At 47.3% G+C, this 12,554-nt stretch overlaps 1 protein-coding gene across 4 annotated transcripts in view; it reads right to left on the bottom strand.

Annotated features, from left to right (window-relative positions):
• Positions 1–10,271, bottom strand: part of NEK4 (NIMA related kinase 4) — a 42,891-nt gene extending 32,620 nt beyond the window's left edge. For all 4 annotated transcript variants that reach the window (XR_013960913.1, XM_080674494.1, XM_080674493.1 and 1 more), the window contains exons 1-5: positions 9,980–10,271; positions 8,237–8,503; positions 6,437–6,634; positions 6,151–6,258; positions 1,499–1,653 (exon numbers count right to left, since the gene is read on the bottom strand). Coding sequence is in view for 3 of the 4 variants with exons in the window: in XM_080674494.1 (XP_080530620.1) it covers positions 1,499–1,653; positions 6,151–6,258; positions 6,437–6,634; positions 8,237–8,503; positions 9,980–10,072 (821 nt within the window). In the remaining variant the exon portion in view is untranslated. The remainder of the gene's footprint in view (positions 1–1,498; positions 1,654–6,150; positions 6,259–6,436; positions 6,635–8,236; positions 8,504–9,979) is intronic.
• Between the last annotated feature and the right edge of the window lie 2,283 nt (positions 10,272–12,554).

Raw genomic sequence — 12,554 nt, 5'->3', positions numbered from 1 at the left:
TAGTCCTTTATCCCTGGGGACTTGTCTCCCAAATTTAACATGTCAAAAAGCAGAGATCATGAAGGCCTTGCTTAGCCTCAAGGTTTAGATTCTGGAATACCTGCTCAGTGAAGGTAGCACCTGCAAGTCATAGAAAATAATTCTTTTTCTCTTGAGAAGTCATGAGTGAAGAGGGAAGCTTATGAAGGTCTCAGAAAGCTGAGCACTATATTTTAGATGTGACTATTATATTACAGTAGGGGCCCGGTGCACGAAGATTCATGCACGGGGGGTGGGTCCCTCAGCCCGACCTGCACCCTCTCCAATCTGGGAGCCCTCAGGGGAGCTCTCTCCAATCCGGGAGTTTCTGTCTGTCTTTGCAATCATATGAGCGAATTGTCTGAGACCCCAACCCAGTTTGGTTTGTTGCTCACAGAATAATAGAGGCTTTTTTTTCTTTGCTTCATTGGTGGAGATTTCCTGGAAGTTTTAGCATATCTTCCCTTTAATTTTTCCTAGACACTCTGATTTTACTTATGTCTCTCACCTTTGCTTTCCCTCCATCCCCCACCCGCAACAGTAACTTGCTCTAGGCTCACTTTGTTCTAGTGTCTAGGACAGCCATGGGCAAACTACAGCCCGCGGGCTGGATCCAGCCCGTTCAGCTGTTCTATCCGGCCAGCGGAGCCGAAAGAGCGGAGGGTTCTCTTGCTCTCCCCTCCGCTCCTTTACTTTGAATTTATATTAGTTCACACAAACACTCCATCCATGCTTTTGTTCCAGCCCTCCGGTCCAGTTTAAGAACCCATTGTGGCCCTCGAGTCAAAAAGTTTGCCCACCCCTGGTCTAGGAGATCCGTCTGCCACCAGAACTACGATTCCCAGCATTCCTGGTGCTCCCGCGCTCTGGGCTTCCACTTCCAGTTCCGGGGCTGCCACCAGAACGACTATTCCCAGAATTCCTGGCGCTCCCCGCGCTCTTCGTTTTCCCTTCCTGCTCTGTCTCCATCCCATGGCCTCCCACTCTGCTCTGCCAAGTCCTCCAAGCCACTCCACTCTCCACAGGCTCTCCTGCTCTGCTCTCCACCCAGTGCCTGTGTATGCAAATTAACCCGCCAGCTTTGTTGGGTTAATTTGCATACTCACTCCTGATTGGCTGGTGAGCGTAGCAGAGGTACAGTCAATTTACATGTTTCTCTTTTATTATATAGGATAGTAAATAATGTAATAACTTAGATAATCTCTCATTTTAATATGGTTTCTAAAATACATGTCTTTTTAAAAGAATCATACTCAATATGTCTTGGAATCCTCTGAGGAATGTTAAAGTGAATTCTCTAAATGGTTCTCTTAATTTCTGATTTTAGCAATTATACAAATCTCTACATATGTTCTAATCACACAATTTCACTTCATGTTTAAAAGGAACTCACCATAAATTCTTGCACATTAAAATTAGAGAAGCCACCCTCTTTTATTCCATCTATATAGCCCAGCTACTTGCAAGGGAAGTATCTTACGCCTTTGTGGCCTCCAAAAAGAAGTAGATTTGGCGCTTTATGTAAGGCTGCCTCAGGATGCTCCTTACAGAGGGTCTTTCTTCAGGCCTTTTGCTCAGCATTGTCCTTATCAGTTCTGCCAGCTCTGGGCTATAATCTTTCGGCATTGGTGGCAGCTACAAAAAGAAATAACACTACAATTATGACTAATTGTCTTGTGAAGCAAAATAAATGAAGGGAGAGTTTTCCAATATTTATTTTTAAGTCATTATCCACATAAGCATAAAATAACCAGTATTAGTCTACAGGAAGCATACTGATGTCCTGGTTATAACAGCAAGTTGTAAAGTTGTAAAAGTATATTCTTCAAACCAGCATTCCCATTTAAGGACTCCCTCCTTCAGAAATAAGGGCATGAGACATCCTGTCAAGATGGCAGTAGAGGTAAACATGGTACTCACATCCTGGCACAACCATAGTAAAATTACAACTAAACTACAGAACAACCAGTATTCAGAAACACCTGAAATCTGGCTGAATGAAAGTCCTACAACTAGGAAATTAAGAAGAAGCCACATAGAGACTGGTAGGAGGGGAGAAGATGTGGTACAGGCTGGTCCCACACCAATGTGTGGCAGTTAAAAATCAGGGGGGATAGTTCGGCTGCAGAGGTCTTCCTGAGGAGCAATAGATTCCAGACACAGACCAGGCCCTCCGCCCAGGGTTCCAGTGCCAGAAAGAGTCGCCATAGCCTCTGGCTATAAAAATCAGCAGGGATTGAGGCCTGGCTGGAGTCCCACTTAAAGGGCACACACACAGACTTTACTCAGACTCACTGTCTGAGCTCCAGCACTGGGGCAGCAGCTTGAAAGGCACCAGAGACATACAGGGAGAAACTGAATGGTTGGCATCAGGGTGACAGCTGGGAAGGGGCAGTTTTCTCCCAGACAAAAGTGCTGGCAAAGGCCACTGTTCCTTTGATGAGCCATCCTCCCACAAAGCTGGCAGGTGGGCCCCGTATCTGAGATTCCATCAACCTCACTCACACTGTTTGCTTTACCCTGGAGACTCCCTGAGGCCCTGCCCCACCCAACTTTTGAGCCCACTCAAGCTGTTTCCAGTGGCTTTTCCATAAGAATAGCCTGTCTTGGCTCTTGCTTCAGATTTTCCTAAAACCTCTCAAAAAAGCAGCATCTGGCCTCAGTAAGCCCCACACCTCTCTCTAAGTGACCCAATGCCCAGGACTAGCAGCACCTGGCCTTGGTTCACAGCTTGGCCTCACCTGAGTATCTCTAAGCCCAGCACAAGTAGTGGCCATCTGCAGATTACTTTGTAGCTCATGTCATGTGGCCCTGGGCAGAACACAGGTGGTGCCTAAGCTTGGCCTGTACCTCCTGGGAGGGCCCAGAGCCAGCACACCCAGTGGACAGCTTCAGACCATGTCGAAGCACCACCACCCAACCACCTCCACAAGTGACAAACTCAAGGGGCAGACTCAGCAGGCACCAGAGCCCTGCTGAAGTAAGTCCTGCTCTTTGGAGTGGACCACCACATAGCTGATCCTCCACAGTAGTCAGAGGTTGATGGTTGTAGTCAGTCCTTGCAGTGGATCATCCTGGGGGTAAATACCTCCCATTGATGCGCTAACAGCAATCAAGGCTCAACTACAACAGGAGGGTGTACACAGCCCACAAGGGGAGTGCACCTAGAGTGCCCAGACTGGGTCATCAGGGAGGCTGTGCCATAGGACCCTATAGAACACCTACTACATTAGGCCACTCTACCAAGCCTAGAAGACATAGCAACTCTACCTAATAATAGAAACAAACACAGGGATGCTGCAAAAATGAAGTGACAAAGAAACATGTCCCAAATGAAAGAACAGAACAAAACTCCAGAAAAAGATGGGAGGGCAGTTGACGGAGTGGGTGATAAAGGTGAAGAGATTAAGAAGTACAAATTGATAGTTACAGAATAGTCATGAAGATGTAAAGTTAAGCATAGGGAATATCCTATATAATAAAAGCCAAATATGCTAAGTGACCAGTCCTCTGTTCAACCAATCAAAGCGTAATACGCTTTGATTTACTAAGGCCACTCAACTGCTCGCTATGACGTGCACTGACCACCAGGGGGCAGTCGGCCGGTTGACCAGTTGCCATGACGTGCACTGACCACCTCGGGGGCAGACACTCCAACCGGTAGGTTAGCTTGCTGCTGTGGTCCGGCCGATTGGGACTGAGATAGGCCAAACATGCCCTGGAGCCCTCCCGCGGTCCAGCTGGCCAACCTCCCGCATCCCTCCCTGGCTCCGATCATGCACTGGTGGGGTCCCTCAGCCTGGCCTACACCCTCTTGCAATCCGGGACCCCTCAGGGGATGTCCGACTGACGGTTTAGGCCTGATCTCACTATGGGATGGAGCCTAAACCATCAGTCGGACATCCCTCTCGCAATCTGGGACCACTGGCTCCCAACTGCTCACCTGCCTGCCTGCCTGATCACCCCTAACCACTTGCCTGTCTGCCTGATCCCCCTAACTGCTCACCTGCCTGCCTGATTGCCCCTAACCACATGCCTGTCTGCCTGATCACCCCTAACCATTTGCCTGCCTGGCTGATCATCCCTAACTGCCTCTGCCTTGTCCCCCGCCCCCATGGCTTTGTCTGGAAGGTTGTTCAGCTGTCCGGTCTAATTAGCATATTACGGTATTATTATTATAGATGTGTGTATATGTGCATATATACACCTAGAGTTATATCTATATAAGACAAGAAAAAGCCAGGAAGGCCATGTACCAAATGGTTGGCAATGGTTATCTACAGGGGATTAAAATGGATAGGAGAGAGGAATTGCACTCCTTTCTTGTTTGATTCTTTAAATAGTGTAATTATGGAAAATTTTTACTTCTTTTGTATTTTTCAATATCTAATTTTTAAATACTAAACAATTTATTATTTCTCAAATTAAAAAATTAATTTTAATTTGATTAAATTAAATCAGTAGGTCATTTATAGCCTTAAACTTGTTGGTGTATAGATGCCTGACACTACAGAGGGCAACTAACCTCATGGAACTAACATATAAAGTTGGTCACTCTGGTATCAAAGGAACAAGCTCAAATAGAATGGACTCATTTTAATTAATTAATTATTTATTTATAATATGTTTTTATTGATTTTAGTGACAGAGGAAGAGAGAGGGATAGAGATAGAAACATTGGTAAGGGAGAAACATCGATCAGCTGTCTCCTGCACACCCCCTACTGGGGATAGAGCCTGCAACCTGGGCATGTGCCCTGATTGGGCATCAAACCAGGGAACTCTTGGTTCAAGGATCAATGCTAACCACTGAGCACACCAGCCAGGCAAGAATGGACTCATTTTAAATGGGGCTCATCCATCCTATCTAATAAAAGAGTAATATGCAGACTGACCATCACTCCAACACACAAGATGGCTGCCCCCACGTGGTCAAAGATCCTGCCCCCATGTGGACACAAGATGGCCGCCACAAGATGGCTAGCAGGGGAGGGCAGTTGGGAGGGACCAGGCCTGCAAGGGAGGGCAGTTGGGGCGATCAAGCCTGCAGGGGAGGGCAGTTAGGGGTGACCAAGCCGGCAGAGGAGGGAAGTTGGGGGCAACCAGGCCTGCAGGAAAAGGCAGTTGGGAGGGACCCAGGCCTGCAGGGGAAAGCAGTTGGGGGGGACCAGGCCTGCAGGGGAGGGCAGTTAGGGGTGACCAGGCCTGCAGGGGAGGGCAGTTGGGGGGACCCAGGCCTGCAGGGGAGAGCAGCTGGGGGGGACAAGGCCTGCAGGGGAGGGCAGTTAGGGGTGACTAGGCCTGCAGGGGAGGGCAGTTAGGGGCAAACAGGCTGGCAGGGGAGCAGTTAGGCATCAGTCAGGTTGGCAGGGGAATGGTTAGGGGGTGATCAGGCTGGCAGGCAGAAGAGGTTAGGGGCAATCAGGAAGGCAGGCAGGCGAGCAGTTGGGAGCCACAGTCCTGGATTGTGATAGGGATGTCCGACTGCCCGACGTCCCAGATTGGAGAGGGTGCAGGCTGGGCTGAGGGACACACACCCCCGTGCATGAATTTTGTGCACCGGGCCTCTAGTATATATATAAAAGCCTAAGTGACGGTCCAACCGGTAGCTAAGATGCACACTGACCACCAGGGGGCAGGCGCTCAACACAGGAGCTGCTGAGCTGCTGTGACTTGGCAGTTGCAGTTCTCAGGTGATGCACCCAGAACCAGAGAGGAAGGAGCTCTATTCCGGGGTGCGTCACCCAAGAACCGCCCTCTCACAATCCGGGACCCCTCGGGGGATGTTGGAGAGTGGGTTACAGCCCGATCCCTGCAGGCCAGGCCTCTAGTTTAACCATAAGCTGCTTAGGAGAAGCTACCAATAGTCCCTTAGGGCACCTGCACATCGTGTGGCTATATGTAGTGGTTTTCAAAAAGCCAATTCCTTGGAGCCATTAAGCCACTTGTACTAATATTAAGAAATGATCAATTCCTTCTCCAGTTCAACCTTCCCCACAGAAGAGACCCACAGTTCTTAATTATCCACCCAACAATAACGATTACTCACATTTGTCAGTAGCAACTTACAAAGCTGCATTAAATTAACATTGCTCCAAATATTTAAAACAATTAGTTCCAGAATTTTCTTTACCTTTCCTTCAATAATCCGATAAACTAAAGAATTCATGTCTTTTGCATTGAAAGCATGTTTTAGGGTGGCCATTTCATAAGCACAGCATCCCAGAGCCCAAACATCAGACTAGAAAAGAAAAATAGTAAATGGTTATATATCAGAATGCCTTATTTACATTTTTCTTCCTAAAAAAGACATTTTCGTTACACCAATTCACAGAGAATTCTTTGACATAACTATTCTGATGAGCTTTGAAATTATGAATACTGTCCTAGAGACAAGGTGAGCTGGCATATTGTCCTACCTTATAGTTGTAGGGTTTGTTTGAGAACAATTCAGGGCTCATATAGTAGGGTGTGCCAATGAGGGTGCTAGCCATATCACAGTGGTTCTCTAACACTCGGGCAATTCCTAGGTCACCCACTTTGATGATGTTTGTTCTCGTTAGGAAGACATTTTGAGTTTTCAGATCTCGGTGAAGGATGTGTTTTTCATGTAAATACTGAAAAGAGAAATAAAATTTCATTAAGTATAAATATACCTATCTACTTATTTACTCCTGACTTCTTATATACCATTAATAATTACATGAGCTAAAGCACCATAGTTATCTACATATCAAAACACTATTGTTTTATAGTCTCTAAATAAAAAGTCTGATTTACAACTTTCCAAAGTAAAGAAATTGCCCTAGCCAGGTAGCTCATTTGGTTGGAACATTGTCCTTATATGCCAAGGTTGCATGTTCAATCCCTGGTCAGAGCACATACAAGAATCAACCAATGAATACATAAATAAGTGGAACAAAAAGGCATGTTTCTCTCTCTCTTTTTCTCTCCCTTCCTCTCGCTCTAAAATAAATCAGGAAATTTAAAAAAATTATACATTAAAATAAAATAAAAAGGGTGAGCTCAGCAATAGCAACTGTGATGGCAGCAATGGCAGTGGAGTGGGCGGTGCTGGGCAGAGCGGGTTGGGGCAAGTACATGATGGTGAATACACTGGTCAAATCCAAGGTGTGGAAGTCCATCCCACCGGGCCTGGGGCAGGGGCCCACACCCCAGACACTGCAGCTGCACTAGGTAACCCATGCTCCCATCTCCAAGACCTGAACGACATCACCCACAATGTCCACTACAAGAACTACCGTGTCTGCAGACTCAACAAAAGCCACATGCTCCCCCATGGGCCCCGGATGAGTGAACCTGACCCTGACCCCTGAGCCACCCCTGGGGCCTCAAAAGTTCACCCATGGGCTCAAGACAATTTCACAGGAGTACTGAGCACAGGCAAATCCTGGGCACCTGGGGTTCCCCAAATGCTCAGCAGCCCCCCACCACATACATGTGTACTACAGCATATATTAAAGGTGGACAATTGCTTTTTAAACAAGTAAAAAAATTAAATTCCAGTATCCTTCACAATTGTTCATTAACCATTATACCATTTAGTGCTTATAAACTCCCACTGAGGAGAAAAAAACAACTTTACAAGGTCAGAGGAACTTTCCTCTCAGATTCATAGAATCTTCAGCTTAATAATATTTTCAAATACAACAAGTTCATGTTTACTTAGAGAGAGTATCCTAGAATTTAAACCACAAGGTCAATTAATGCTGGACAAGTCTGCCCAAATCCAGAGTATTTCATAAACAGTCTAGCTACTGAATATGTGTATATTAAACCACAAACATGTTTTACATTTCCACTCACTTTGCCACAGGGTTAAAGCCCCAAATCCAACAGTTTAGGCATGTTCATTAGCCCAACCACCTTTCAGTATGACACAGCTGACCAGCTGATAACAAGCAAGGTCATTCTTTGCTCTCTGTCAACTCAGGGCCCTTAAAGGGGACTTTGGTATAAATATTAAATGAATGGAGAATTGGCTTTTCCTCCAATTAGACATGAAATCCATGTCCACTTCAATATGGATATCACTCATTCAGAAACATTCCAATGCTACAACATGAGCAACTGGGTCCACTTCACAAATAGATTTTCAAAAAAATACATTTTTTTCATGTACACATTTTGGGAAGAATCTCCCTAAAATCCACCCTAGCCTCTTGGAGCAATCAGGATTCTGTGAGTCTGGACAGTACCTGCAGAGCCATGGCGATCTGAACAAACCACTCCACCACCTGACTTTCAGGCAGAAGCTGCCCTTTCTGCTCCTTGAGCTTTCGGTACAGATCACCTCCTTCGCAGAAGCCCATGACGATGTACAGCAGACCGTCCCCTCCCTCCCAGGACTCCTTGTAGGTGACAATATTGGGATGCTTCAGCTGGGCCAAGAGCTGGGCTTCTTGTTCAGCAGCTCGCCGCTCTCGGCTGGAGGCATTTCGCAGGTTCAGTTTTTTGATGACATACTACAAAGAAAACACGTGTTTTTACAATGTACAATAAACATACAGCTTTATAGGTTCAGAAGTATTTAGTGCTCTCCTGAATGTCCTCAAAATTAATCTTCTAGAACCTGTCCAATAACCTAATCGTTTTATTATTAAAAAAGCACAAAATTGAGGGGAAAAAACCTGCTCTCACTAATAGTACTTTTTACAGGTTAGACTAATAGCAGGGTAGTCACCAAAAAAAATTCTTCAGAAGAATGGATCCATGGGTTGCATTAAGTTTTCAAAGGGATCCATAGCCCATTAAGGTTAAAAATCACTGACCCTCAACATACAAAATTATTCCCAATTTTAAAAAAAATCAATATCCTCTCACACCTGATACACTACCGTCAATCAATCAAAAGACCACACAATTATTATTCAACAAACACATATATAATTGTGCTTTGTAAAATGTAATCTTCTGCTCAAATGTGAGGGGCTATCCTCAACTCAAAAAACCAATGACTCCTCCCCTCACACACACACCTTTGCTACTGAATAACTCTCTTATGCCTGAGCTTTTGTTCCAGGCAGAGTAACCAGCACCTGAGACAAAGAAGAGTAGGTGAGAGAGTCTTCCTATACTTAGGTGGGCATCTGTAAGCTTGCCTGGGGCAGCCCCATTGTGTTGGTGTAATTAATGGCACATCCTTTCAGTTTCAAACTTGTTCCAGTCTGTACAATATATTATATGGTCAACTTATTTATACACTACATTAAAGAACTGGCTCCTTATCCTGAAGTTGAGATAAAGTGCTTTAAGTAAAGGAGTAACACTACACCTAAGTTTTAGTACAATCACTAAGATTGCAATGAAAGGGATGGATTGGAGAAGAGCAAGTCGTGTGGCAGGAGGGACCAGTGGGAGGCCTGGACAATAGTTTACCTGGAGATAAAGATGTCCTGGCTTGGGGTGGTGCCAGTGGAGATGGAGAAGAGCTTGCGTGCTTAGTGGACAGATGAATGGGGGTGAGGGGAAGAGGGGAATCAATGACTCCCAGGTGTCCAGCATGGGCAAATGGCTGGTTGGTGGTGCTACTCACTGAAATAGGGATCATGGGAGAAGTTTGGCAGAAAGGTGATGAGATGAGGTTTAAGTATGCCCATTAGTCTCCAGGTCATATGTATTTGGGCCTGTCCTTAAAGGAGTAATATTTGCCAGGCGCTGTGTTAGGTCCTGAGAACGTCTGCTCTCACTGGATTGCTGAGCGTGCTCCGTAAAAGTGTAGATCAAGCACACCAATTAATACACAAAGGAGAAGTACATGGTGTTCGGGGTGCATATTACAGGAAGGTATGGCCTAGTCTCGGTGGACTGAGACATTAGCCCCGAGGAAGTGCCATGGGGGTGAGTCCCCTGCAGACCACCCCGGGATCTAACGTTTGGACAGAGCCCTGGGCGAACCCCTGAGTGTTCCCCGCCCCCTGATGGGCCCCAACTCCGCCGACCTGCCTGCCGTCCCGCCGGTGCCTCACGAGCGTCACCTCCCCGTAGCTGCCCCTACCAACGACCCGTAGATAGCAGTAGGCGGCCAAGGGCATGTTCCCGGCGCGGGGCAAAAGTCGGGGTGCGGCGCGGCAGCGGGCCACAGCAAAGGGCCCAGCTCATGCCCGAGAAGCTGCCGGGCCGGAGGCTGCCGAGAGGGCCCGGCTGGGGCGCGAGCGCAAAGGCCAGGCCCACGAAGACGCCGCTGCCATAGCGATCCCTGCCGGCGCCGCTCTGCGCATGCTCCGGCTGCCCGCGAGGCTCCACCGAGCTTCCGCCGGCTCTGGAGGACCCGCCATAGAGCCGAGGTGCCGGGCGGCCAGAGGGTCTCCGCCGGGCCAGCACTCACTCTCAGTTCCGCCGCCCCGAACTCCCGGGTTGCCGGCCAAAATACAGTCATGGAGCTGCCCGCTTGTGGAGCATTTGTTCTAAGCGCTTTGCGAATATTGATCATTCATTTTAGAAGTATTTATTGCCAGTCTACCATGTGCCAGGCTGACAAATTCCCTGCCCTCTTGGAGCTCACATTCTAATGGGAGTGGGTGGTAGTGACAGACTCTAGACTTGTCACTCTCCCCCTTCTCCCCGCTCCCGTCTACCTATGGATCCAGCAATCCATCTTATTTTTTAATCATTTCAAAGTAAATTGGATATATCAGTACGCTTAACTCCTAAACATTTTAGCTGTATTGAGAAGTGCAAAGAAATCCATTCGGATCCCAGACAGCCCCTGCATTAAATGACCTGACCAAACTCTGGCTTGGCTTCCAACAGCTTAAGGCAATAGCCCTGGGAGGACCCACCCTGGCCCACATTAAAGGCCTGTCTATGAAAACTCAAAGCTACCAAGAAAATTTATTGATTGTTCCAGGCAACACCTCCCCTCCTAGAGCATTTTCTGAAAAAAAAAAAAAAAAAAAAAAGCTTGCAATTGTTAAACCTTCCTGTGTCCCTTTGAGGAGATAGCTATGTTATCTTCTACAACCCACGAGTGTCTTTCTCAAGGACCTGAATTCATCTCTTTGAAATGTAAGATTTTGAGGTGTAATATGCTAATGATATGCTAAGGCCACTCAACTGTTCACTATGACATGCACTGACCACCAGCAGATGCTCCAACCAGTAGGTTAGCTTGCTGCTGGGGTCCGATCAATGGGGATGGAGTGAGACGGGCCAGACATGCCCTGGAGTCCTCCTGCAGTCCCTTCATGGCTGGCCAACCTCCTGCATCCCTCCCCGGCTGGATTGTGCACTGGTGGGGCTTCATACTCACCCACCTGCTTTTCTCTCCCTCCCCTTCCCTCCAGTCCCTTCCTGCTCAGCTCTATTTCCCAGGCACCTCCTCCAGGAGCCTTCTTCTAAGCCCTGTGGGGATGAGCTCCAACCCTTCCAGATTTCTATTGCTCTTTCATGCTCCTCTTTAGCTTCTGACCACTCCTTTGACTCACTGGGCTTCCTTTGACTTGCATCAGCTCCTTTTCCCAAGTATCAGCTCACAGAACACATCAAGGGACTCAAGTTTCATCACTGTGGTGCCCTAGTGCTTGGCACAGGGTGATCCATACTACGTAGGAAAACTTCAAGGGTACATTTTAATGTTGATTCAGCCCATCTTTTACTGAGGCCAGAAAATAGGTCAAAAGGTCATTATGGCCTGGGGACAATAAACCTTTCCCAGAAGCTGCTCTGTGAGACAAAGTCCAGGACAAGCAAATAGAGATCAAAGAGGCCCCTGGGTCCCCTCACCATATCGGGGTCACAGCAGCCAGTACATTTCACCCAGGGCCCTGGACTGGGTTGACCAGGGGCCATGTCTGTCCAGTGTGCTGTGGTTTGTAGGAGACAGCGAGGGTTTGGGTCTAAAAACTAAGAAATTGCAGATAAAAGAAGGGTCTTTGACTCAGCTTCTCCCTTCTTCCTAATAATGCAGAGGGCCTTTTTGCCATTACATGATAGGCTTCGGCTTTGGAGACTGAAAGATCTGGGTTTGGATACCTGCTCTGTCACTTGCTGGCCCCTTGCATCAGAGCTCGGTGCTGAGCCCCAATGCAACACGGAAGTCTCTCACAGGCTCAGAGGTATACCAGGAGGCTAAATTAGACAATAAAGGGATCAGAGCAATGCATGACACATAACTAGCCATCCATTATGAAAAGGGGCATTCATTGTCATCTCCTGCCCAGGTGGCAAAATGCTGGGCTACTTCTGTTCTTCTTTCCAACTCTGGGCGAGGAGAGATGAGGCAACTGTCCCAAAGGATGGGTCACCCATTACCCATCCCTAAGACTGCCTAGGCCGCCTCTGGGAGAACTGCTAGGGTAAACTCCTGACCAGACTGAGAGCGCGCCTCCGTAGAGAACTGCCATGAGAAACGGGCATGGGCAGACTCTTTGCAAACCACAGGCCTCCCTGGCCAAAGTGGGACTTACTGACAAGTTTGTTGATATTTAAAGAATTTTGAAAGTAAAGTAATGAAGTTTAGAAAGTAATGAAGTTTAGAAATCCACTTTTAGCTGTGGCTTCATGACACATGTTATC

The sequence above is a fragment of the Plecotus auritus genome (genome assembly GCF_963455305.1).
Source record: "Plecotus auritus genome assembly, chromosome: 6".
Classification (NCBI taxonomy): domain Eukaryota; kingdom Metazoa; phylum Chordata; class Mammalia; order Chiroptera; family Vespertilionidae; genus Plecotus; species Plecotus auritus.
Note: the sequence above shows the minus strand (reverse complement) of the source record. Positions and strands in the feature narration are given on the sequence as shown.